Source organism: Abramis brama (genome assembly GCF_963993115.1).
Source record: "Abramis brama genome assembly, chromosome: 11".
Taxonomy (NCBI): domain Eukaryota; kingdom Metazoa; phylum Chordata; class Actinopteri; order Cypriniformes; family Leuciscidae; genus Abramis; species Abramis brama.
This window is the reverse complement of record NC_139973.1, coordinates 16,132,023-16,156,267: the sequence shown is the minus strand read 5'-3', so window position 1 is coordinate 16,156,267 and position 24,245 is coordinate 16,132,023. Positions and strand designations below refer to the sequence as shown.

The 24,245-nt window shown below is 35.7% G+C and overlaps 1 protein-coding gene and 1 long non-coding RNA gene across 12 annotated transcripts in view; one reads left to right on the top strand and one right to left on the bottom strand.

Moving 5' to 3' along the window:
• Positions 1 to 3,541: 3,541 nt before the first annotated feature.
• Positions 3,542 to 6,149, top strand: LOC311092234. The gene is made up of 5 exons (XR_014608219.1): positions 3,542 to 3,635; positions 4,304 to 4,366; positions 4,544 to 4,691; positions 4,819 to 4,911; positions 5,632 to 6,149. It is a non-coding gene; the product is annotated as an uncharacterized lncRNA (long non-coding RNA).
• A 6,886-nt stretch (positions 6,150 to 13,035) lies between these two features.
• dnajc6 (DnaJ (Hsp40) homolog, subfamily C, member 6) overlaps positions 13,036 to 24,245 on the bottom strand; it is a 48,868-nt gene continuing 37,658 nt past the window's right edge. For 4 of the 11 annotated variants that reach the window (XM_084128744.1, XM_084128736.1, XM_084128739.1 and 1 more), the window contains 9 exons: positions 23,858 to 23,884; positions 22,575 to 22,967; positions 21,405 to 21,554; positions 20,082 to 20,177; positions 19,215 to 19,355; positions 18,795 to 19,127; positions 16,418 to 16,566; positions 15,994 to 16,170; positions 13,036 to 15,283 (listed from right to left, as the gene is read on the bottom strand). In XM_084128744.1, coding sequence (XP_083984870.1) covers positions 15,182 to 15,283; positions 15,994 to 16,170; positions 16,418 to 16,566; positions 18,795 to 19,127; positions 19,215 to 19,355; positions 20,082 to 20,177; positions 21,405 to 21,554; positions 22,575 to 22,967; positions 23,858 to 23,884 — 1,568 coding nt within the window. In that variant the 3' untranslated portion in view covers positions 13,036 to 15,181. The remainder of the gene's footprint in view (positions 15,284 to 15,993; positions 16,171 to 16,417; positions 16,567 to 18,794; positions 19,128 to 19,214; positions 19,356 to 20,081; positions 20,178 to 21,404; positions 21,555 to 22,574; positions 22,968 to 23,857; positions 23,885 to 24,245) is intronic. The other 7 variants (XM_084128745.1, XM_084128746.1, XM_084128741.1 and 4 more) reach the window with 2 other exon arrangements.

The window sequence follows — 24,245 nt, the reverse complement described above, 5'->3', positions numbered from 1 at the left end:
ATTCTTGACAGACGAAATAAATGGCTCCATCAAAGCTACTGTGTGAAATCCCTACACCTGTTATTCTGGCTCAGATGAAACATTTCCCATAAACTTCCTCCAAACTATTTATTATTTTGACTATTATAGCTGTAGTTTCCACAGCAGCAGCTGCAATGTGTATCCTGATTAACAGGAAAAGAGGATGGAGAATTGCCTGTTTTTAGGTTTCCTGGAACACATTCAAAAAGCGTTCAATATCAGTTTCATTCATTTAAACTGTAATAATGTGCAGACTTGGGTAAATGACATGAAATGGCAAGCAGTGACAGCAGTATACTACTGTAAAAAATTATTGTAATTTTAACAGTAAAAGACTGGGTTATGTTTTGTTGTGTCTTAGGGACTGTTTACACAACACCGTTTCAACTAAAAATGTAAAACGTTTTATGCGTTTTGGTCGTTCATTTACACGACAATGGCGTTTTGGGTTCCTGAACGGTTTTGAAAACAGTCTCCATGTAAACAACAAAAATGCAAATCTCTGAAAATTATTGTCATGCACATGCGTATTACGTGTTCAATTTGTTTCATCGCCATCTAATGGCCTGGCAGCAGAATACAGCTTTATTAGTCGTTTTCGTGGATCCGTGTGAATGGGGATCTTTTTGACAATGGTGTCGTTTGTAGGCGAAAAAGTCAAATGAAAGACTTCTCCATTTTAAGCATATTGTTGTCGTTTAAACGTACACTAAGTTTTCAATGTGCTCTGTTGCTATTTTCCTTAGACCCAGTTTTCCCGTTTGTCTCATTGGTTCATCTCATTCACCTGTCCCTCAATAATTAACTATGTTTGCCCTAAGTATTTAAGCCCTCAGTTTCAGTCTGTCCCTTGTCCTGTGTTGTTTATGTTACAAGGTTGTGTTTCTCCACGTTATTCTTCTGTTTCTTGTGTTGGAAGTTATAATTGAAGACTATTCCTTCGTCGTGCGCTTCATATCAGTCAAATACCTTGACACTATTTACCTGCTTGTGGATAAGCGTGTGATGAATTCATTACCACCTGTTTTTTTTTTTTTATTGTTAGTGTATTATAAAGATACAAAACAGATTTTATACTTCAGTAGGATGGTATATTATCAGTTAATGTAATGTTTTTGGTTTTTTTACTGTAAAATTAAGTTAAATCTGTAAAACCTAAAATTTTCTACCATATATTTTACGATTAAGTTCAGTTAACCACAGCTACTGTTTTTTATTGTATATTTCAGTTGTGCAATTATTATGCATTTTTTATGAATTAAGACTTTTTTTTTACATTGTTTTTGTAATAAACCCTTGCATAGTGCAAAAGAATACAATGTCCAGTCTTGATTCTGTTCTTTGAACTTTTACTGAATCTTTCGGTGAACTCATTAACAACTGTTCAGCAGCCGCGCCATACACACACTTCACTTCCATCAACTGTCTCTTCCATACACATCATCTGTTACGTCATACACGCAGACATAACTAATCACCATTCTATTACAATTGTATACATTAATTTGTCACACAGCAGGTCTATTTAACTGAATTGCAAAAACTCAAAGGTGATTAAAAAGTATGACCAATTGCAGCATAAAAATTATATTATATATTTCCTTATATATTCATTGGTTAAAATATGTATTTAAAAGTTCATATTATGTAAACATTCACAGGAGCATTTAACCACAAAATAAAACCTAAATATTGATTAAACTAATTATCTGGTGTCTCGACGTGGACAAGTGAAGAAGACCTTATTTGCAGCTCTATCATACAAATAAATAGTTAAAAAATCATACATTGTGATTTCTGGATTTTTTTTTTAGATTATGTCTCTCACAGTGGACATGCACCTACGATGACAATTTCAGACCCCTCCATGATTTCTAAGTGGGAGAACTTGCAAAATAGCAGGGTGTTCAAATACTTATTTTCCTCACTGTATATCTTCTGAGTTATGCTGTGCATTTTTCAGACTGATATAGTTCTAGTGCTTGACTTTATTCTTTGCCACATGTACAACAATACTGGGCTGATGTATGCTCATACGATTGTCCTTGGGTTTCTAGTAGAGAGGTTGAGATCCTGTCCTCTGAAGCTTGGAGGAATATTTCCTCATTCTGAACATTGTGAGATGAATACAAATGTCAAATGGGTTAGATAAAACACATCTTCAGGAAATGTCACAGTGACAATGCTAACTTCTAAAGGAGGTGCAGAGATCAACAATTGTAATCACACTGCAAGGAACTGATCAGTTACATTTGTGAAGCCTGCCTGACTCAAAAGAGACTGTGTTTGGGTAAATGTCGTCATGTAATTTCACATACCCAGATATGATGACATTGATACAATGCTGAGTTTTGATCCAAACCATCATTTTGGTTGAGATTGACATTTCAATGTTTAAGCTGTGTTGGATCAGCATTGTTGATGAAAGCCAACAGCACACATGGGTGGAGACAGTGACATTGAACTAACAGTGATTTGGGGGCTTGGTTTAGGGGTGGGCCTTCATGATTTTAGCAAGTCTGTTGAAAAATGGTTGAAAAACATTTATTGTAGTTTGAAATTGGCCACTGATTGGTAAGCACCCATTTTGGTTTTCCATGTGCACTTCTCATTAGTCTAATGCTTCCTCATTAGAGAGAAAACATTGGTGCATCCTATACAGAAGTCTTGTTTGTGGAAGCACCTGACACTTACATGACTTCTCTAGCACAGTTTCAAACAATGGTGCATCTGTTCCTTTGTTTTGTGTGCTTATTTGCGTTTGATTTCTGTTGTTATACTCACTGTAATTAGATAGATTAAAAAGTTATTAAAGTGTTTGAATAAAGCATCTATTTTTCTTCAGTCTTAAAAAAATGCACTTTGCTTTAGTAAAGTTTATTAGGAATTTCCTGAATAAAGTTCTAACAGATTTATTGAAGTGCATGGAGACATGAACAAGAATGTTACACTGATTGCAAACACAGTCCATGTCTTGCATCCGTCAGTGCTTACACACTGTAAAAAGTAATTGCTGAATCTACTTAAGAACAACTAGTGAATTTAACTTACTTTGGAAAATTTGTTGATTTAACTTGATTAGACTTTGTACTCTGAACTTTTAGGTGGATACTAAACAAATCTAGTACATTGTACTTAAGATTGTTAAGTGTATTGTACTAAAGGCATGTTCACACTATGCAAACTTCTTAAGCACAGAATTTGCTAATAATAATAATAATCCTAATAATAATGAAATGAATAAACATTTTAGTAAATACCCTACAATTAGAAACGGTTGTTAAGTTTATACACACACACACACACACGTGCGCGCGTTTTTTCCTTTGCACTAAATAACTTGGAAACTACTAAGATTAAAGCTTATTGGCAAGCCCATTTGCTGCTGCTGTGTCACAATCCATTATATTTTTATTAAAAGATATATTTACTGCCCTTTATTGGTTAAGTTTAAGCCATGATTTCAGCATAAAACCAAACTTTTAATTTCTTAAATGCATTTTCGTCTCGCGCATGCGCAATGGGAAGGTTTGGTTATTGTTTGAACTTGAAGACGACAATCAACGAAGAAGAACTTCAGCTCGCTCGTGTTCGGGATGCAACAGCAAAATTAGGTAAGCTATTTATAAACCTCAATGTCATTGTATTGCTTATAAAAACGTAAATAAATGTAATTAGATTCTCACGTAAGTGGAAAAGGCATAAGTTAACTGTTACTTAAGTAGTTTTATGTCGAAATAATGAGACCAGCTGAGAGACCAGTGGCTTAACTTACTAGCTAGGTTGCAAAAATCGATTTTTACTGAACACTTTTTATGTAACTTAAAGTTTGTAAGCTATTTTACTCGGTTGTAAGTTCGGGGTTTATCATTATGTAAAAACCTGCGCGGCCTACTTTACGAACATTCTTTCTAGAACGTTCGATGCTCACGTGTCGTTCGTTCACATGGAAATGATCAACAGTTAAGAAAGCGTCACTAACAAGTAATTATTACCTTATTATTTTTGTCTTTTTCTTTTGTGTATGCTTATTTTGGAGACTTAATTGGTGCACTGAACGTGCAAGTTCTGCTTGTTTTCCTGTGAAAAGAGGTCTCAGCTGTTGAAACACTTTAGATTAAAACATGGAAGCTAACGTTACTCTAGAAGTACTCCGATTCCATATGTCTACAAAGTTTGTCTGTGTTCATTAAAATAATTAAATGCACTAAGAATGTACTTAATAAAAAATCATTAACATAAGGTACATGGTAGCCAATCCAGTTCATGTGATAACATCCAGTTTTGAGGAGCTTTGCTGTGAAGAATAGTGGAAAGGTGGCCAGCCCTCTTCACTCAGAGTCAGGTGAGTAAATATTCCTGTCTTTATTGTTTTCCTATATAATTTAATCTTCAACATTTTCAAAGCAAGTTGATCATTAACCACTTTTGATGTTTAATTTATACTCTGACATTTCAGTGAAAAGTGCTTAATGTCAGTTTGTCCTACTTTTTTTGTTTTTGTTTTTTTGGATCCTGGCAGAGTTTAGTCTTGTATTTGGCAAAAAACGTCAAACTGAATTCTTTCAAGAACTGGACCGATTCACTCTACGTTTCATCGATATCTTCTGGGCTAAAGGTGGAGACATTGGCTCAGACTTAAGAAGATATTGCAGCAGATTGAAAATAAAGTAAGCTCCTCGACATATTACAATTATTTTCCGATAGCAAAACAACTGTTACCTTTGCTGTTTTTGTTTGCTCTTTGTTGTGTTAGTGTCATGAGCGTTATTTAATATACATTTTATAATTTTGCAGAAATCCAACATCAATGCGGTACGATCAGCCGTTCTTCATGGCCTACCACTCCTCCAAGGAGAGGACCCTTCTGATTTTTACAAGATAAATTTTGTAAGTATTTTCTTCTCTGATGTTATTCTTATTTAAAAGGCAAACTGTTCTTCAAACAGTTTTGACATCTGGCAAGAAGAGTAATGAAGGCAAGATAAAACACAGAAACAAAGTAAGGGATAGAGAAAATTAAGAAATTAGAGGAAAAAAGACACAAGATACATTTTATATTACATAAAGAAATTAATGAAAAACAGTTGTAAGAAAGACAATTTTTTTTGTGTGTTATTTTTAATTTGTATAGCTGGGCTTCAGTTTTATTTGTCTTTTCATGCAGTGGTTTGATGCATGTATTCCTCCCTGCATCCACTGCTGTGTCCTGTTTGAAAGGGCCTTTACATTTAGTGATTTTAATGCACTTTGTGATTTTATCTGTGAAAAGCGCTTTATAAATACATTTTACTTACTTACTTTTACTTAGACATAATACAGTGTTATTAATTTAGTTTCATGCTTTAATTAGAATATGTGCTCTTAAAGGGATAGTTCACCCAAAAATAAAAATTGTCATCATTTACTCACCCTCATGTTGTTCCAAACCTGTATGAGTTTCTTTCTTTCTGCTGAATGTACAGCAGAAGAAAGAAACTCATACAGGTTTGGAACAACATGAGGGTGAGTAAATGATGATATAATTCTTTTTGGGTGAACTATCCCTTTAAAATAAGTTTTGTGGCTTGATTTGACCTCATTTTTGTTATATGCTATTCCCATTTTTAGGACTGTGATGACAATGAAGATATTTCCCACACTGAAAAAGGCATTCTTACAGTGATTCCAAAGGGCTCTGCAACCATACCCTACTCCCTGCATCTTGATGCCACAACAACAGCAGTCATTTTGGAAGGTACAGTGGTTGTGGATGAACATGAAAATATTCCACAAGCAATTTGTTTGCTCTTTGGACTAATTTATGCTCTAAACTTATCCTGCAACACTGAAGAGCACATTCGACTTCATACAGAGAGTGATTTTGTCCATTGGCCAAAATTTTAAAGAGAACTGTAGTAGGAAATGTGTCCTGTACTAAACTTACAGACTTGTAAGCTCTCCTTTTGACCACTTTATAAAGATGTTAAAAACATTGATCTTTTTATTGTCTTTTTGTTTTCCTGAGTGCAGTATGTGCTTTTTTTTCTTCTAAAATGTTGTAGTGGGCCATGTTGATTGGCATGCCTTAAGTAATGTCTCAAATTAATATTGTTTTATGGAGCAAATAAACATTCTAGTGTTGTGCCAAATCTGCTGTCTGTCTTTGTATTCTTAACTTAGAATTTTGAGTAGAACTTGCTTGAGAAATTTAAGGCAATCAGTTTCCACATATTCCTCTAGTAAAATGAACAAGCAGACATGTTCAAATAACTGTTTTGTTTAAGTTCACCTTACTTAAATCTGTAAGTTGCCTAAACTTTTGAAATTGAGTTACCTCTACTCAAGTTTTATGGTAATCTGTACAAATGTGCAAGTTAACTCTACAAAGTAATAGAGAGTAGTATCAAATCAAAAATTATGACCTAATTCACTTGAAAATTTTGAGGCAATCAGTTTCCACAGCTTTTCTAAGTAAAGTCAACTTATTACTTTTTACAGTGCAGAGCACATTGCTCTTTTAGTAGGAGTGAAGGCAGATGAAGATGGACAATTAAAAAAAAAAAAAAAAAGAGAAGCACCCTCCTGATAATGCTGACGTTGATTATACTGAGTTGTTGTCGACAGCATAATCACCTGACCTGGGACTTGATGATATACTGTGCCTTATCACTGCTTAATCAGGTAATCATTCATATTCCTGAATCTGTATTATATTTGAGAAATGTAACTGATTTCCATTCAGTTTAGCTTGTTTCCACTGAAACACACTCACAAAAACATATTAAGAATGTGACTGAAAGTGGCTATTTTGTGATATTTAAAGACATTAAGGTCTACATAAGGTGAATCTGCAGCTTCAAAGGGATAGTTCAGCCAGAAATGAAAATTATGTCATCATTTATTCACTCTCAAGTTGTTCCAAACATGCATGAATTTCTTTCTTCTGTTGAACACAAAAGAAGAAAGAGTGAAGAATTTTGGTAACCAGACAATACACAATACAATACAATATTTATTTATAAAGCACATTTAAAAACAACCAAGGCTGACCAAAGTGCAGTACAGAACAGAAGAAAAAAAAAATCAATAAAAATAAAACAACCAATAAAGTAACACAAAACAATAAATAAGCAATAATCGTATCTGAATCAAGGAGTATTAAAAGCCAAATAAAATAAGTCTTTAAAGAAGATTTGAAGGTGGAAACAGGGAGCTGATCTAATGTAGAGAGGTAGACTGTTCCAAAGTTTTGGGTTCTAGGAGTGTACGGACAAAGTAGATCGGTCAGGTACTGAGGGGCCAATTTGTTCAGGGCTTTATAAACAAATAATACAATTTTAATATCAGTTCTAATTTTGACAGGTAGCCAGTGCAGTTTGGATAAAATAGGGGTGATCGACTCATACTTGCGGGTCCCAGTGAGGAGTCTAGCAGCTGCGTTTTGCACTAGCTGTAGACAGGAGAGGGAAGACTGAGAGACACCAAAATAAAGTGAATTACAATAGTAGTCGAGATTACTCTGAGTTAAAAAAGGTTTCACTTTAGAGAGTTGGCGAAGGTGAAAAAAGCATGATTTTACAACAGTACTGATCTGTTTCTCAAATTTTAGGTTGTGATCAAACAGAAAGCCCAGATTTCTAGCGCACTGAGTTTCATATGGGGCAAGAGAACCACGGTCAACATCAAGCACACAGTTTTCCTTGGGCCCAAATAGAATTATTTCAGTTTTATTTTCGTTTAAATTTAGAAAATTACTTGAAAGCCAAAGCTTAAGGTCATTTAAACAGGCCAACAGGAGTTGTAAACCATTTTTATCGTTATGTTTGACAGTTGACCAGACAGTTGATGGTATCCATTGACTTCCATGGTATTTATTTCCTACTATGGAAATCAATGGCCACCGTCAACTTTCTGGTTACCAACATTCTTTCAAATATCTTATTTTGTGTTCAACAGAAGAAAGAAATTCATACGTTTGGAACAACTTGGGTGAGTAAATGATGACAGAATTTTCATTTCGGGCTGAACTATGCCTTTAGAGAAATTTTCATTGAAAAAACCTAAGCTCTTATTCTACAAGATAACCTTGTTACTTGAATGCTATTTAGTTTCACAGAAAATGAACTGAGATATAGTTAATGGCTGTAGCTCAGAGGTGTTTGTTCCTCTTCATGAAGAGTTCAGCTCCAACACCCCTGCCTGCCAGTTTTCATTGATCCTAATGACATTGAGCTGCCTCAGGTGTGTTTAATTAGGGCTGGAGATAAAAGCAGACACCCCTGTCATAATGCTTTCTTTTGATATTGAAGCATTAATAGATTTTAGAAAAATAAATTAAATAAACAGAATTTAATAATCGTATTTCGAATGTTTTGAGTTCAGCAACTTTTTTTTTTTTTTTTTTTAAGTGAATCATGTTTAGTATATTAACGTTCTTAGTTGAATGTGACTATGTATGACAACTGAATTGACTTATTCTGTGTGGATGGTAGTTAGGTTTCAAAACCAAAACTCTGGCTCATAAATAATTCACTCTGATTAATCATGTCTGTTCTCAAGACTTTGAAAATATTGTTTGCTGTATGCATTACATGTACTCTTTAAAGCTCCTGCCTTTATGAGAACCCAGAATGCATATCTAAGATCTTTCATCTTTTATTTCATTAGCTCTTCTGTTTTGAGTAGCTATTACTTCAATTTAAAGTAAGTCACTCTTTCTGCCATTCATAATACAGATTCCTGAATATCAGATTCAGCCATGATGCAACACATGGTAATCACAGCTTTGCTGATGTTTGTGAAAACAGCATGATTGTGAATGTGATATTGCTTTTATAAGCAGTTAAACAAACAAGAAGCTAATATTTAGTAGACCCAATATTCCCAGTTCCTTCACTTTGCCAAGAATAGTTCCAAAAATAAGTATAATTATATGAAGTATGAATTATAAAGTATAATTAATTAATTAGACATTGATATGATTTACAGTCAAGTGTAACCGGTGGCTCACGATGCCAAGTGTGATGTGCGACCGGCGACACCGGTTATACTATATAAACACCGGTATAAACACTTGATTCTGCGTTGTGTAGCTTTGTGGAATTAGACATGGGACAGCGGTTTCTCTGGATCTTTTATTCCTTCTCTCCCTGATACAAAACAAAAAAATAAGCAGCCTATTTAGAGTGAATCACCCTTGTTTTCTCTATTATTTCGGTCATGAAACAAATTGAGTAAAAAAAATTACTTTAGATAAGGAAATAATGCAACAGAGAAAACATACCTGATACAAAACACAAATAAGCAGCCTCTTTAGAATGAATCACCCTAATTTTCTATAAAATTAATATGATGTACACTTCACCATGCATGTGCTCTCATTTCCACATATTTAGCAGAAGACATATAACTCAAAAAGGGTAAAATGACGAACAATAATCACACAAGTAGTAAAATAAAATTATACTCATGAATTGGAGTGAAAATATAGACATAAAAGCAATAATTACAATAAATATTAAATAAGATTATCAGAAAGTCAAAAGAAACCTACCTCTCCAATTCAGGTACAATACTAAAGGGAAAAGGAGGAGACAGAACAGGAAGTTATGTTGACTCATGACATCACAACAATTAATTGGGAAAGCACTAATTTCAAACAGGCAGCTACATCAGGTATATAAATGAACAATTTTGTGTGAATTCTACTAAACAATACATTTATTTAACAATATAATTTTTATACTTTTTACACAAGCATGTGGTAATGGACTCTTAGGCCTCCATATCTATAGATTTCCATCAGTCGGCTCTGCTTTAAAGGAGTAGTTCACTTTAAAATGAAAATCAGTCCAAGATTTACTCACCCTCAAGTCATCCTAGGTGTATATGACTTTCTTCTTTCAGACGAATCCAGTCAGAGTTATATTAATAAACACCCTGACGCTTCCGAGCTTTATAATGGCAGTGGATTGCAACCATCAGATTGAAGCTCAAAAAATTGCATCCATCCATCATAAAAGTGCACGACACGACTCCGGGGGGTTAATAAAGGCCTTCTGAAGCAAAACGATGAGTATGTGTAAGAAAAATATTAATATTTAAAACTTTACAAAGTAAAATAACTAGCTTCCGGCCAAATGAACATAATGGATTCGACTTAAGTGTGAAGTGCAACTTATGCGAGTAATGCGACTGTAATGTACTGCTGATATTTATGCTTCTTCTGAAGTCATAAGTTGCATAAGTTGTGCATTATACGCAAGTAGACTGCAATTTTACTTTGTAGCGTGTTAAATATGAATATATTTTTTTACACAAACTCATCGTTATGCTTCAGAAGGCCTTTATTGCTGTCAAAACGAAGGTCCCTCTTTGCCATCCTGACAGCTTTTGTGCTGTATTCATGTTTCTCTTGGACCACAAAATCATTTTTCCATTTTGTGTTAAGCACATTTTATTTTATTGTCACTCATAAAGTTTTCTGGCCTGACTCGTCTCTGGCCTTGTTAAAACTTCATCCTCGCAGCCCACTGACGTAAATGGACCTGCAATGCCAACTGAGATGTTTGAACAAAAGGATGTGAAGAAGGACGCAGACAACTACATAAACATATTACAGTCTATGCACGTCTCCATATCTTCATATGAATATTCATGTCAAGTACATGTCATTTTGATAGCGCAGGTGAGTTACAGTGCAGGTGCACGGTGATGAAACTGCCATTTTAGTTACTTTAGTAACTGTACAATCACTATTATGTTTTATTCACATTAACGGCCAGTAGGGAATCAAATGCCCTGATGCACCTCACAACACATAGAGGATTGCTTAGAACTGGAAAAGAAGGCAATAAAAGGTCAGCAAAACATCTCTGTCATTATTTGCACCATTTATTTTAGAAGGATACATAGAATTAGAGTTTTATGACTTCATACTGCATGCTCACAGAATGAATTACTCCGGAGTCTAACAAAGCCACCTGAAATGTTGTAAGAAAGAAATGCATACAAGTTTGAAACGGAGGGTGAGTACAGGATTTAAAATTTTTGGGTAAACTATAATTTTAAAGGTATGGACATGCAATATGATGCATGCATGTGCAAACAAAATTTTTGAGACAATATTTTACCTAGAAAAGTATCAAAACATCTGGCAAAATGTTACAGAAGTCAATAAGGAAACACATTGCTCTGGGTTATAGGGATAAGGATTGGTAATGTCTTATTCCACTGATTCTATCAATGTGCCTCAAGTACTAAGAAGACCAAAGGACAGGTTCTATAAAGATTAACATGGTAGAGAGAAGAAAACTTCACCCCATTACAGTCACTTACATGAGGATCACTCAGAGTTGCCTTGTTTTAAGGACCAGTGCTCAAACAAAAGCTTTTTTGTTATGGACACTCATTATTTTACACATTATTTTAACATAATGTCCTGGGCCATTCACCGTCATGATCTAGGTCTACATAGCTGTAAAATATGCTGCACTGTTATATCCATAACACCCTGGAGTGCATAAAGTGCTTTTTTGTCACACAAACAAACTGAATGCCCTACAGCAACAGTAATTGCTCAGTTTATGCGACTAATTCTGAAATCACATTTGTAAAAAGATTATTATTTTATATTTATGTATAATTAAGATTCAAATAATTGTCTACATCTGACCTTTGAACTGTAGGACGCCATCATTATAACTCATAAACTCATTTTTGGCAAATTGGCTGAAACTTTACATTCAAATGCATTTTCACTGTCTGGAAAGTTGTAAAACAGTGTCAGAGTTTTTTTTTTTTTTTTTTATCTTGCAAGTTCCAAATCACAGGAAATCTGTATCCCAAAGATTCTATTCTAGTCTAGTCTTGCCTAGTCTAAAATAAACTCACCATGGTGCCATGTGACCGAACATGTGCTAATGTTTCCATCACTTCCTTTTTGCCCAAAAATGTGAAGCACATGGAAAATGTAAGTTTTATTAGCTAAAGGGGATGTCATATCACATAACTAAATTGCATTTTATTGGCTGAACATTATTATAATTCTTTTAATGCATTTTATTTAGTTTAATTTATAAATGAAGATGCTGCATAGAGAGTTAAAAGATTCTGGGAAATTAGTGTTGTATGTAGTGGAAAGAAGATGATAATAGTTTTGCTGCCATCTTGTGGTCACTATAATGTAATCAAAGCTGAGGGGATTCCCAGGGGTCAAAGGTCAGGCCGCCATGGGTTAATAAGGCACAGAGCAATCTGCGTTAAAGAACAAAGTCAATAGTGTCAAGCAAATATTACATCTTGACTCCCTTTCTTTGTAAAAGCCAGTGTCTTTTGCTTTAGAGCAGATCCCTCAGCAATCTTTAGCATCAAACTTTTTTTGTTTCATCCTTACCTTCATCCCAACAAATTTCGATAATTAAAAACCCTCACATGCCAAAGATGTGGGCGGGACAACCCGAATGAATCAGCCAAAGAAGGGGATCTGATGACTCAGGATTAGTCAGTCCTTTCACTTCATTCTTTACTGCTAATGCTTTGCACTATAAACTTTTAGCCGTTTAGTAATCCGATTCATTCCTCACTGGCTTTTAAGAGTGATGACATACCACTTTTTATTTGTACATGACTTTTGAAAGTCAGTCATTGTATTTGCATGAAAAGCATAAATTGAAGTTAAACTTTTTCCAACTAGGATTCCATTACAATAATGATCCTTATGCAATCTTAAAGGTATAGTTCACAAAAAAATGAAAATTCTCACTCTCATGTTCTTCCAAACCTGTATGCATTTCTTACTTCACAACGCAAAAGAAGATATTTTGAAGAAACTTGGTAGCCAAACAACATTGGAGCATATTGATTTTCATTGTAAAAAATGCTTTTTTAACAAACAGTTTTTGAGTCACATGAGGGTGAGTAAATGACAGAATTCTCATATTTGGATGAACTATCACTTTAATTCCCCTGTACTTTCAACAACAAGCTTTTACCTTTCAAATGTCACTTTAAAAAAAAAAAATCACAATAACCTAATTTTGTTTCCCATTTATTTGTGCAATGCACATTATCATATGTACAGCTCCATATGGAGAAAATAAAAACAGGAAAAAAAGACACAGAAAACAAATTCATGTCACAAATTCATAATACTGATACAGCAAACAAACACAGAGCTGTATCCAAACCATACCACTTCCTTACAGAGAAACAGCATTATTGAACACCACACATTCACTACTGTATACAGAGGTTAGCTTCCGAACATTATATCCTAAGATTGAAGATAAACGGCTCAGTCCACAAGAGGGTGGTGGGAAAGTTCCATCTTCATTCAATTCCTGCTAATCTGTTGTCTTTGTCCATTGTGTGCATTCAAGTCTTTAGTGCCAGATTGTGTCAAGAGGAAGGTAACTGATGGCAAAATGTAAGAGAAGACTGCTTCGATAACAGGTAAAGCTTCACTGCATGATAGCGAAAAGAGGAAGGCAAAGCATGAACGAGATGTACAGCAAGTACTGCAAGTTACGTAAGTGTGTTCTGGATTTACCTAATGCCATTCAAGTGCAAATATACTGAGAAGAGAAAGGGCAGATTAGTGGCTGTACACTCTAGAAACTTCTTCTGGACCACGTGCCACTTACAGTCAAACATGCAGTACATTATGAGGATACCGAGATATGCTAAAAGATCTGGATTTTAAAGATGTATCCACATATGTTGCTTAATGGCATTTATGATTTCATATGTCAAAATATGAATGGTCCACATGATATGTTCAGTTGGTTTAAAAGACACCTATGGTAATAAAACAATGGGATTTGAACACTTTCCATCAATCACATTTCTCAGTCAAAAGGCTTTGTTTCATTATCAAGCATGAATGCATTAGAAACTTTAAACGGATTTTCGGACTTCAACAAAAAGTACTAAGTATGACTTGTTCTTTAGGGCACTATTAACCAGTTAAAGATATCAGGTTAACATAAATTGTGTTAAAGACAACCTTACCGTTCAATGAACAGATATAGCTCGAAACAAGCCATGTACTTGGAGGTACTTGCAAAACGACTAGTTTATTTTTTCTATGGACTACATGAATAAAGAATTTCCTTGGACTTATGTATGTTGTAAACAGTATGTTATTATAGTGCAACATATACAGACAGATCAATATTCAGTAGAAAACAACATAAGAATAAACTGCTAGTTAAATCTACTGCATTTCACAGATCAAGTTTGCGAAAACCTCCCATTTCCTGTAAAGTCTCTCATATTTATTGTGCTTTTGCCCCCCAGCACAGCATCTCTTAGCTTCTGAAAGAAGTTACATGTTATATCACACAAGATTTTTTCAATTTTTGCAGGTTTTTGTCTGAGTGTTCTTTCATTAGAGCATATCTTTCTAAACACCTAGCCTCTGACTGTCCGGGAAACCACAGAGTCTTAGCTCACTTTACCGAGACCCACTTTTATTTTCACACATTTCATAGTTGTCTTGCAAAGCCAACAAATAAATAAACACCCCTCGCACATATATGCAGTCGCGAGCAGGTGTGTACAGTAGGACACAAGTCAATGCAACGGAAGAAATTGAAAAGGTCCTGCATACTGCTGTAGCATGCAAAACTTTACTAAATAACTCTCTATGAAGGATTTGGACCAAACTTTGTGTTGTGTAACAAAGTTTTGCAAGCCGCGATAGTGTTTGGCTTGTCTTGCAGAATTCTGACATATTTTTTTTTCATTTGATTCCTCACAGCACTAAACCTCTTCAATAAATCATAAACTCACCCGAAGACTCCTGAATAAATTTCTATGATGACCTGGTTGACTGATAATGTTCATATTTCACAGCTGTGTAATGACAAAGTCTGAACTTTGTTATGTAGGCAAGTCCAGGGAAAGACACAAATAAGAGGTTTTTTTAGTGTTTTTTTAACAATGCTGAATGCTACTTTTTCCAACAGCAGTCTTCTCATACAGCAGTTATGTTGGCCTAGTGCATGAACGATAGAGAGATACACACAACTATACTGTAGATAAGCTCTGATGTCTCTATGAAGCAGGGTCCTGGAGGTGGGAGAGATAACAAAGGGGACTTTCAAGGACTTTTGGGTTGCAGGGCGTCTAATCTGGGCAGGAACTGCTGACTGGTTTTGATCATATACAGTAAGTCTTAGTACAGTGCTTTCTGTCCTTGGCTGTCAAATTCTGACCAGGCATCATTTAGTTCCATAAAGATCATCTTGGCATATTGTTCGTAGGGTTGTCCAGTAGCCTGCAGATGGGAAGAGAGAGAGGAAACATACACATTTTGTCTTTAAAATGCCGTAACTAGATATTTTAAGGGGGTCATATCATACTTTTTCCCATTGAGATCCACTTATTAATGCATTTTACCCATCAAAGCAGATTTTTCTGACCTTGATAATTAAATAGGCAGGTACACTACCATTTAAAAGTTTGGGGTCAGTAAGATTTGAAAAGAAATAAATACATTTATTAATTAAGAATGCATTAAATTGATCAAAAGTGAAGTTAAGACATTTACAATGTTAAAAAAAGATTTCTATTTCAAATAAATGCTGTTCTTTTGTTGTCAAAGATCAAGGTTTTCATATAAATATTATTAAGCAGCACAACTGTTTTCAACCTTGATAGCAATAAGAATTGTTTCTTGAGCAGCAAATCAGCATATTAGAATGATTTCTGAAGGATCATGTGAAGACTGGAGTAATGATGCTGAAAATTCAGCTTTGCATTTTTAAATACATTCAAATAGAAAACAGTTCTTTTAAATTGTAATAATACTCAACAAATTGGACCGTTTTACTGCATTTTTGATCAAATAAATGCAGCCTTGATAAGCAAAATAGACAAAATAGACCCCAAACTTTTGAATGCTACTGTATTTTGCAGCTGTGCTTTTAAGATTTCATACTTTCTATTTAAGTTCTTTAACGTAAACTGAATAAATACGTCTCTTACCTTGTCAGGGTGTACTACCAGCACAGCTTTACGGTAGACCTTCTTCACCTGCTCTGGTGTGACAAGGTCAGCCATGCCTACAGGTTTCCAGCGGTTCTCCCCCTCCCAAAGCACCGTATGCATGGTGGACAGTAACGCTCTGATGTTCCTCTCCTTCCCCTCAATCCACTCCAGAATCTGACACAAATAGTACCATTATATGAAAACATAATAATCTGATTCAGATTTTAACTACAACAAAGTCTTAAAAAATAGGAATATGTAAGGGACAATGTACAGTCAGCTGATCATTATCACAAACTAAATGGCAAACATATTTGACAAAGACTGATGAATCAGAGTAAAGTATCCCAGCCTGTCATGGAAAAATATATTTAAATATCAGCTTGCATTTATTTATGTGTGTGTGTGTTTTATTTTTTACCTTGAGTCTCTCTGGGTCCATTTCTTTTGCCATCTCCTCTTTTCTCATTTCTGCTATTGTTTTTGGCCCTTTCTTATCCTTTGAGCCAGCAAAGCCCTGGCCTGAGAGTAGGTCATCAAAGTTAGCAGCAGAAACCTTTGGTCTGGTTCCTGGAAGAAACAGGAAATGATTATTAAGGAAAGACTTGCCATTTATATTATTCTTTGTTGTTGTGGTAAAGTAAATATTTAGAGATGCACAATATCTGTACCATATGGGTCATTCACCGATATTAGAAATGTTTTAATTCATCTGTATCATTAGATATTTATTTGTACAAGCTTATTTCCTCTGTTTTTTATATTTAGATTACCTTTGCTACCATCTAAAACTCACATATAGTTTTTAATTTAGTAAAAATAAAATTTCACTGTTAAATTAAACATTTAGCCAATCGCAAAAACTACAGTTTTTTCATATTGTACATTATGTATGTATGTTGTGATGCCTAAGTTCATTTTTAGTATTTAAAACAACTGGTTGTAGTTTTTAGTGTTTTATTTTACTTTTTTCTAAATAGTACAGAATTTGAATATCAACCATTTATCGGTTACTGGCTAGGGGTGTGACGGTTAGTATATAACCGTGAGACCGACGGTTATAGTTGAACACCGTCATTAGAACTCTATAACCGCCAAAACCGTGTTATTAAAATATTTTTTACAAACATTTTTTATCATAGAGAATGTTTAAATACTAATTAAAAACAATTGTTAACAGTCTGTGTTATTAATGGTCTACGTCGTTTACAACTGTATTTGATTCTTTGCCAAGTAGGCTACTACCCCTTGACCGACCGCCAATCATTTGATATAGAAATAAAAGCTGATATAGTGATGTGCCATCATTATGAGATTTATTAAACAAATGAAAAACATTTGCAATAATAAACATTAGCAATGAACATTTGCAATCGGGAGACATGGTTTTTACAACTTAATGAAGTTTTGTTTTGTAGAAAACCTTTCTTTAAAGCGAATTTCGTTTTGTACAAATTGTATCTTAATTTTAATAAATGTTTCATCAACCAATTGCATGTATTTAATAAATAAAAAGCAAATATAGGAGACAATATAATAACCGTGACATGGAGGCTCCGATGCGCCGCGTTCACTTGCATTGCATTGTGAAGTTGAACTAGAGCGCATCTCATCGTAAATTAATGAAACTCAGCGTAGGCCTATGCCTCATATATTAGCATTAAATATCTTTGCTGCATCCTTTCTAGAACAGACAAGGGCTTTCTTGTGGCTCGCATCAGCAGAGCATTGCATCATCCATAGACCGCAAAACAATCAGCGGATGGCGGGCGGGTGCGGCTTTGAAATCTGGTCAAAAAACGTTGGTGCGGAGTTATGTGATGCGGTTGCGGATGAACTAATACCCCATCCGCGTATCTCTATTGATAACAACATTGAACACTACACAAATACTAATTTTATTCAAACTAAGTTGTCCTATAACAGACGAACGTCGCAACGCTAGAACGCAATGAGTAACCTAGGAGACAAGTGGCAGGAAACTGGACTACTGCAGGACTACTGCAATTCTGTTTTCTATGGCTTACCCAATTCATCTATAAATAAGATCCAATATATTCAGAACTCCGCAGCTAGGGTTCTTACATACACAAAGAAATCTTTACGCAGACTTCATTAGCTACCCGTACGCTTTCATATTCAATACAAGATACTCCTGATCACATTCAAAGCACTCCATGGTCTTGCCCCCACTATATTTCTGATCTCATCCATACCTACTCCCCAGTTCGCACACTTAGATCATCCGATACTGGTCTGTTGACGATCCGTAGGCACAAACTATCAATGTTTGGTGGAAGGGCTTTTTGTATCGCTGCCCCAACTCTCTGGAATTCTATTCCCCAACACATCCGCGAACTTGCATCATTATACGATTTCAAAACCCACCTTAAAACATATCTTTTTGCTACTTGTTTCCCTGACCCCTGACTCTATGATCTCATTTCTATGTTTATGTACCTCTATCTATTATGTTATCCATCTCAATTTATTTGTATTGTTCTATGTCATGTTTCTATGTCATGTTTATTTGTACTTTATTGTAAAGCGACCTTGAGTTTTCTGAAAGGCGCTATATAAAATAAACGTATTATTATTATTATTATTATGACTGAGAACAAATGAGACATGTGACCGAAGTCCATGAGGGTGAAACTAAGAATAATCGTGACAATAATAATGATGCATGTTTAAAATATTAGAATTTTACAAGGAACACATCCGCATGAAGCACAACTACTTAAAACTGGACCAGATTCTATGACGGATCACTAGGCAGTTTGTGTCCAGTTACTCACCCATGTTAGGCTGTGCTTTTGGTCCAGTGGCTCCTGGCGATGCTCCACCCATGCTGGAGAAGCTGACGTTGTAGTTGGGTCTGTTCTGTGGTGAAGTGTGGGGCATAGAGGGTCCTGGTGCTTTAGGTGGGGTCTGGTGTTGTGCACCCTGGGCTGGCGGCTGCCATTGAGCTCCACCTCCAGGCTGCCATGAGGGGAAACCTGTGCTGGGATGCCAGCCTCCAGAGGCAGTGTGCTGAGGAGAGGGAGCAGGACGCTGAGGGGAGCCCATGGGCGGAAATGCTCCTCCAGTACCAGTAGGTGTGGTGGGTTTGCTGGAGAATCCTGAACCACCTTGGAATGAACACACAGATTTTGAAATTAAATTCATGATGAATTTTTTAACATAGGGCTCATTAAAAATAACTTTATTCCATTTACCTCCTCCCAGACTGGCTCCTAGGTTACCTAGATCTGCAAAAGGGTCCAGAGTGTTGGGTTTGGCCTGGTGGATAGGAGTACCATGAACTGAGCTGGTTGGACTAGTGCTGGCGGACTTACTTCCCATCCCAAAACCTTTACCTGATATGACAAATCAGGATTTATAATTTAGTGTTCATCACTGAATAGGGATTATTTAAATGATCTGGTTTCCTGTAACATTTAGTTGTAAATTTAGCTTCTGTCAACATTTTAAACTAGATAAAGCTAAGTAAACTGGCAAACATAAATTAGTTTTTTTGTCAAACTTGCAAGAATTATCTGTGATGATGTCTTGATAACATCAGAAAAAAAGTCTCTGTATTTATGGATGTCCTAAAGTTTCCTGTATAACGATTATTCTGTGTAATAATAATAATAACTGTATGATTTCCAATTTTTTAAATCAAAACAAAACAAAACATTTAAATGTATTTGTGTGAGAAATGTATAAATATAACTATTTTTTGTAATATTTTGAAAATAAATATTTGTAAAAATGCATGTAAAATTACAGTAGTTCAGATTTGTACTTGTGCCTTCACTATTTTCACTGGTCCAAACATGAATATACAGTATATATACAAATCTGAACTACTGGCCAGATCGGGCAAGCTGCATCCAGCTCTATTGATTAAAAAAAAAAAAAAAAAAAGGTCAGTCATATTATGTTTCACAAGAGATTAACATTTATGAGTTATATGAGCTCATCACACCAGTCCAGATGGCAGGTCAGTCAGTAGTGAGTCATTTTGTTTTTTAGGTGTAATTTCAGAGGAGGCCACCAGGTGTCCCAACTGCACATCTTTGTGTTCTTACAAAACTCACCTTCAGGTGCTGGTTTGCTCCATTCCCATGCTCCCGTAGAGTTCGGCTGTTGGATGTTGACAGAGGGAGTAGCGGGTGGCACAGGTGAACTGCGACCTGTGAAGGGATCATATTTAACTTGATGGCTCTCCATGTATCATTTACATATTTATTCACAATATAAAATACTAAAAAGTAATTTGGATAATACAACTGTGAATTGCAACCTACTATTTTTGACTAATTACAGGAAAATTACAACCTAGAGTTAGATTAAAAAGTTACAACAAATCTTAACAAAAACAAAATTAAGGTAAAATAATGCATAATACAAAATAATACCATTCAAATGTTTGAGAATGATAAGATTGATGTTTTTGAAAGATGTCTGACTGTAACATGATGTGAAATGCAGCAAAAACATGTTACTGTTAAATTGAATTTAATACAATAAAAAATACATTTCAATAGCTATCATTTGTATGGGTATTCTATTTGGTTCCTGATTAGCAATGGCAGAAAATCTTTAGTTTCTTTATTCTAAATTATGAAAATATGTTAATTAATTATGTTACTGTAACTAAGAATAGTCAAATTAAACAATTCCCTTTCTATGTGTTTTCAAGCAAGCTAGCTTAGCCTGCTAGCTTAGCATTAAACTAACTGATTAAGAAAAGCTCTTAGATTAGTTAAAACAAGTGGGATGGAATTCTGGGATATTATCTTCCATGAATGGTTGATTAAATAAACACTTTAAACATATTATAATGTACCATATTTCTCTCATTTTCATTAAATGCAAAGCTCTGAGTAACAGAATGTAGCAATCAACAGTATTTGACATCATACAGTGCTCCTTTTTCCAGTTCTCTTTCAGTCAGTCACGTCTGACGTAACTTCAGGGAACGGGGGTTACATAAGTAACATAGACATTCTCCCCCCCATTATTTCAAAATCATACAGCACTGGTTTGAAGTGATTGGAAACAGTGTTAAATGTTGTTGCTGTATTCCGTATTGGTGTTAATCTGCTTTGCATATTCCCAGAAACATAATACAGGGTTTCAGTTGTCCTTCATAGAGCACATGCTGCTATCGACCACACACATTGTGCTTGAAACAAATAATCATGCTCAAGGGCCAATTATAATTCCACTCTCTCCAAAACATCAGCACTTTAAATAAGACATTTACTAGCGAGTTGTTTTATAGAGATACATTTGCAAGGCTATTCTGCTGATCATATTTTGGAGGATATAACACAAAAGAGCTTGGCTGGTTGTTATGGTGACATTGCCCACACACTGCTGCCAGTGAGACTGAGAGGCAAAGGCGCATGCCTTACCCATGCCCATGTTCTGCATTGTAGGAGACGGAGATCGTGCAGCATGCAGGAAGGGGTCTGGCTGCCCCATATTACCTGGACCCAGGAACGCCCCCATGAAGTCCTGCGGCTTAGAGGCGGGTGCGGGCCCAGATCCGAACGGGTCGAAAGCTGAAGAATTAAAGAAAGGATCTTTTACTGAAATTGACATTTATACAGACCGATAGTTCTGACTCTCACATCTGACTGGATAAAACAAGCTCAAAGCTGTTTCAAAATCAAACATTGGTAAAATGGTACTGTATATCATTGAAAAAAAATTGTCATGGTGCTTTGTAACCGTAAACAACCTTTAGTTAGGAAATGATTGCACATTTTAATAAATAAATAAAAAATAACACATACACTACCATTCAAAGGTTTTGGGTCAGTAAGATGTTGATTTATTTGATCAAAAAATACAATAAAAACAGTAATATTGTGAAAAATTATTACAATTTAAAATAACTGTTTCTGTTTCAATATCTTAATTATAATTAATATATATTAATTACAATTAATATATATTAAATATACATGAATGTAACTTATTCCTGTGAAGGCAAACCTGAATTTTCAGCAGCCATTACTCCAGCTCTCTTTGATGAATAGAAAAGAACAGCATTTATTTGAAATACAATTCTTTTGAACCATTATAAATGTCTTTACCAACACTTTTGATCAATTTAATGCATCCTTACTTAATAAAAAACATTAATTTTTAAAAAAAAAATTCTTTAAAAAACAACAACCTTACTGACCCCAAACTTTTGAACGGTAGTATAAATATATTCAATGGGAAAACTGCTATTAATTTAATAATTCATTATTATTATTAGTAGTAGTAGTATTGTGTAATAATATTAATACATAATAATATTAATAAAATAGCTTTTAATTGAATTTGGGTGTTTTTATTACATTGCTGCCATTTTATAAAAGCAATGTACCATGTTACAGCAATTTTGAATAAATTATTGTTCTCTTAGACATAGCGTCTTATTATATATATTGTTACTGAATGAATGCCAATTCAGTCGTTCAAATTTCACACTGTCAACCAAGATGCTGCGTCACTTCACTAACTCCTGACAGACATCTCAGCTAAATCAGTTCAACAGTCTTTTTTAAAAAGCCATAAAACATACTTACTGCCTCCAGATCGAGGTGATGGACAGGGTGAGGAGGAGGGTGCGGATCTCTGCGGGGTGGACTGAGCAGAAGTGGGGCCGCTGGCCGGCTGTGGTGTGGGCGGAGCTCCAAACAGGTCCCCCAGCAGGTCTGTGGTGGTGCTGGTGGTCGGAGGTTGTGGGGAGGATGGAGGAAGCTTAGCTGCGTCACCATCCAGCCCCAGCAGATCTACTTCCTCAGCTGCTGAAGAAGGGGCCGCTGCAGGCTGGTGCTCCGGCCTCTTAGGCGCTTTTGATTTCTCATTGCTCGTGTTGCTCTGCTGGCTAGAAAGGGAGAGCATCTCATCATCTGAGGGTTCACTCTCCTCATTCGGACCCACTCTGCCTCCGCAACTCCCATGGCCCTGGGCAGGATCTAAGGGACAGACCGGAGAAATGGTAAGATGCAAAGAACAAAATCAAGTTTGCCCATATGATTTGTGTGTTAAGCCCAGGACACACCAAGCCGACGATCAGCCGCCGGGCCGCTTTTGAGCGTCGGCCGACTTAGTTTTTTTGGTGTGTTCCGCACAGTTGGCTTTAGTTGGACGCCATCAGGTTTTTCGGGCTGATTCGGCATGTAGAATCAGCGACGGGCCTTCAGTGAGAGAGAGAACTCTGATTGGCCGTTCAGCTTGGTGAATGAGTCAGTGCACGAGAGTAACAGAAAAACAGCGAGCAAAGAAGTCAAAACGGTACAGATAGAAGGCTGTTCTAATTTTACATCATCTTACCCGAGCGTTCCTGGGCAAATATTTTGATATTAACATGAGCGGAGTGGAATAAAAAGTGATTAGCAGGATTGATATTCAAAACGGTAAGCACGCGCTGCTTTGTTTACAGTTTGTGTATCTGCAGCCTGCATCGTCGATTTCCCTTTTTGAATGATGAATATAGACGAATATATCTGCAGAAATAGACAGTTGACTCATTTACACGCAGGCGCAGAACGCACATAGCCTACTAGCTGACAATCGGCTGTAGTTCTCTTGGTGTGTCCAAGTGCAGCTTTTTTGCCCCGGTGCGAGGCGACAACACAGTCGACTTTCATCAGCGCTAGTTCTATGGCGTCCGTTTGGTGTGTCCCCTGCCCTTATTTTCTAAGTTTTATGTGAGAAGCATAACATTGCATTGTACCTCTCAAAGCCACTAAAATCACTTAGTTTTCAACTACCCATCAAATTGTCTAAATTCAACAGTAAACTACAAATCTATCAATTAACTATTTACTGTTGACTCCCACAAGCCTCCTACACTACATCTTACCTTCCAAGTCCAAGCCCTCCATTTCATCTTTTCAGCAGAAAATAAAGTACATTAAACAGATGGTGTTTAGTTTAATGGTGCACAGACACTCTACAGAATGCCAGCGAGTGACTGATGAGTTGACTTGTTTAAAAGGTTCACCGAAGGACAAACTAATAAACTCTTAATGGTGATTAAACTCCACAGGGACACCGTGTCTCTCTCTATCACATGAGAAAGTAGCAACTTTACTTCAAGATAAAGAAAATTAGGGCTGTGCGATATAGCTAATAAAATAAAATAAGTAAATGCTGTTCTTTAGAACTTTCTACTCATGAAAGAATCCTGAAAAACATGTAGCACAAAAGTATTAAACAGTTAATAATAAGAAATGTTTCTTGAGCACCAA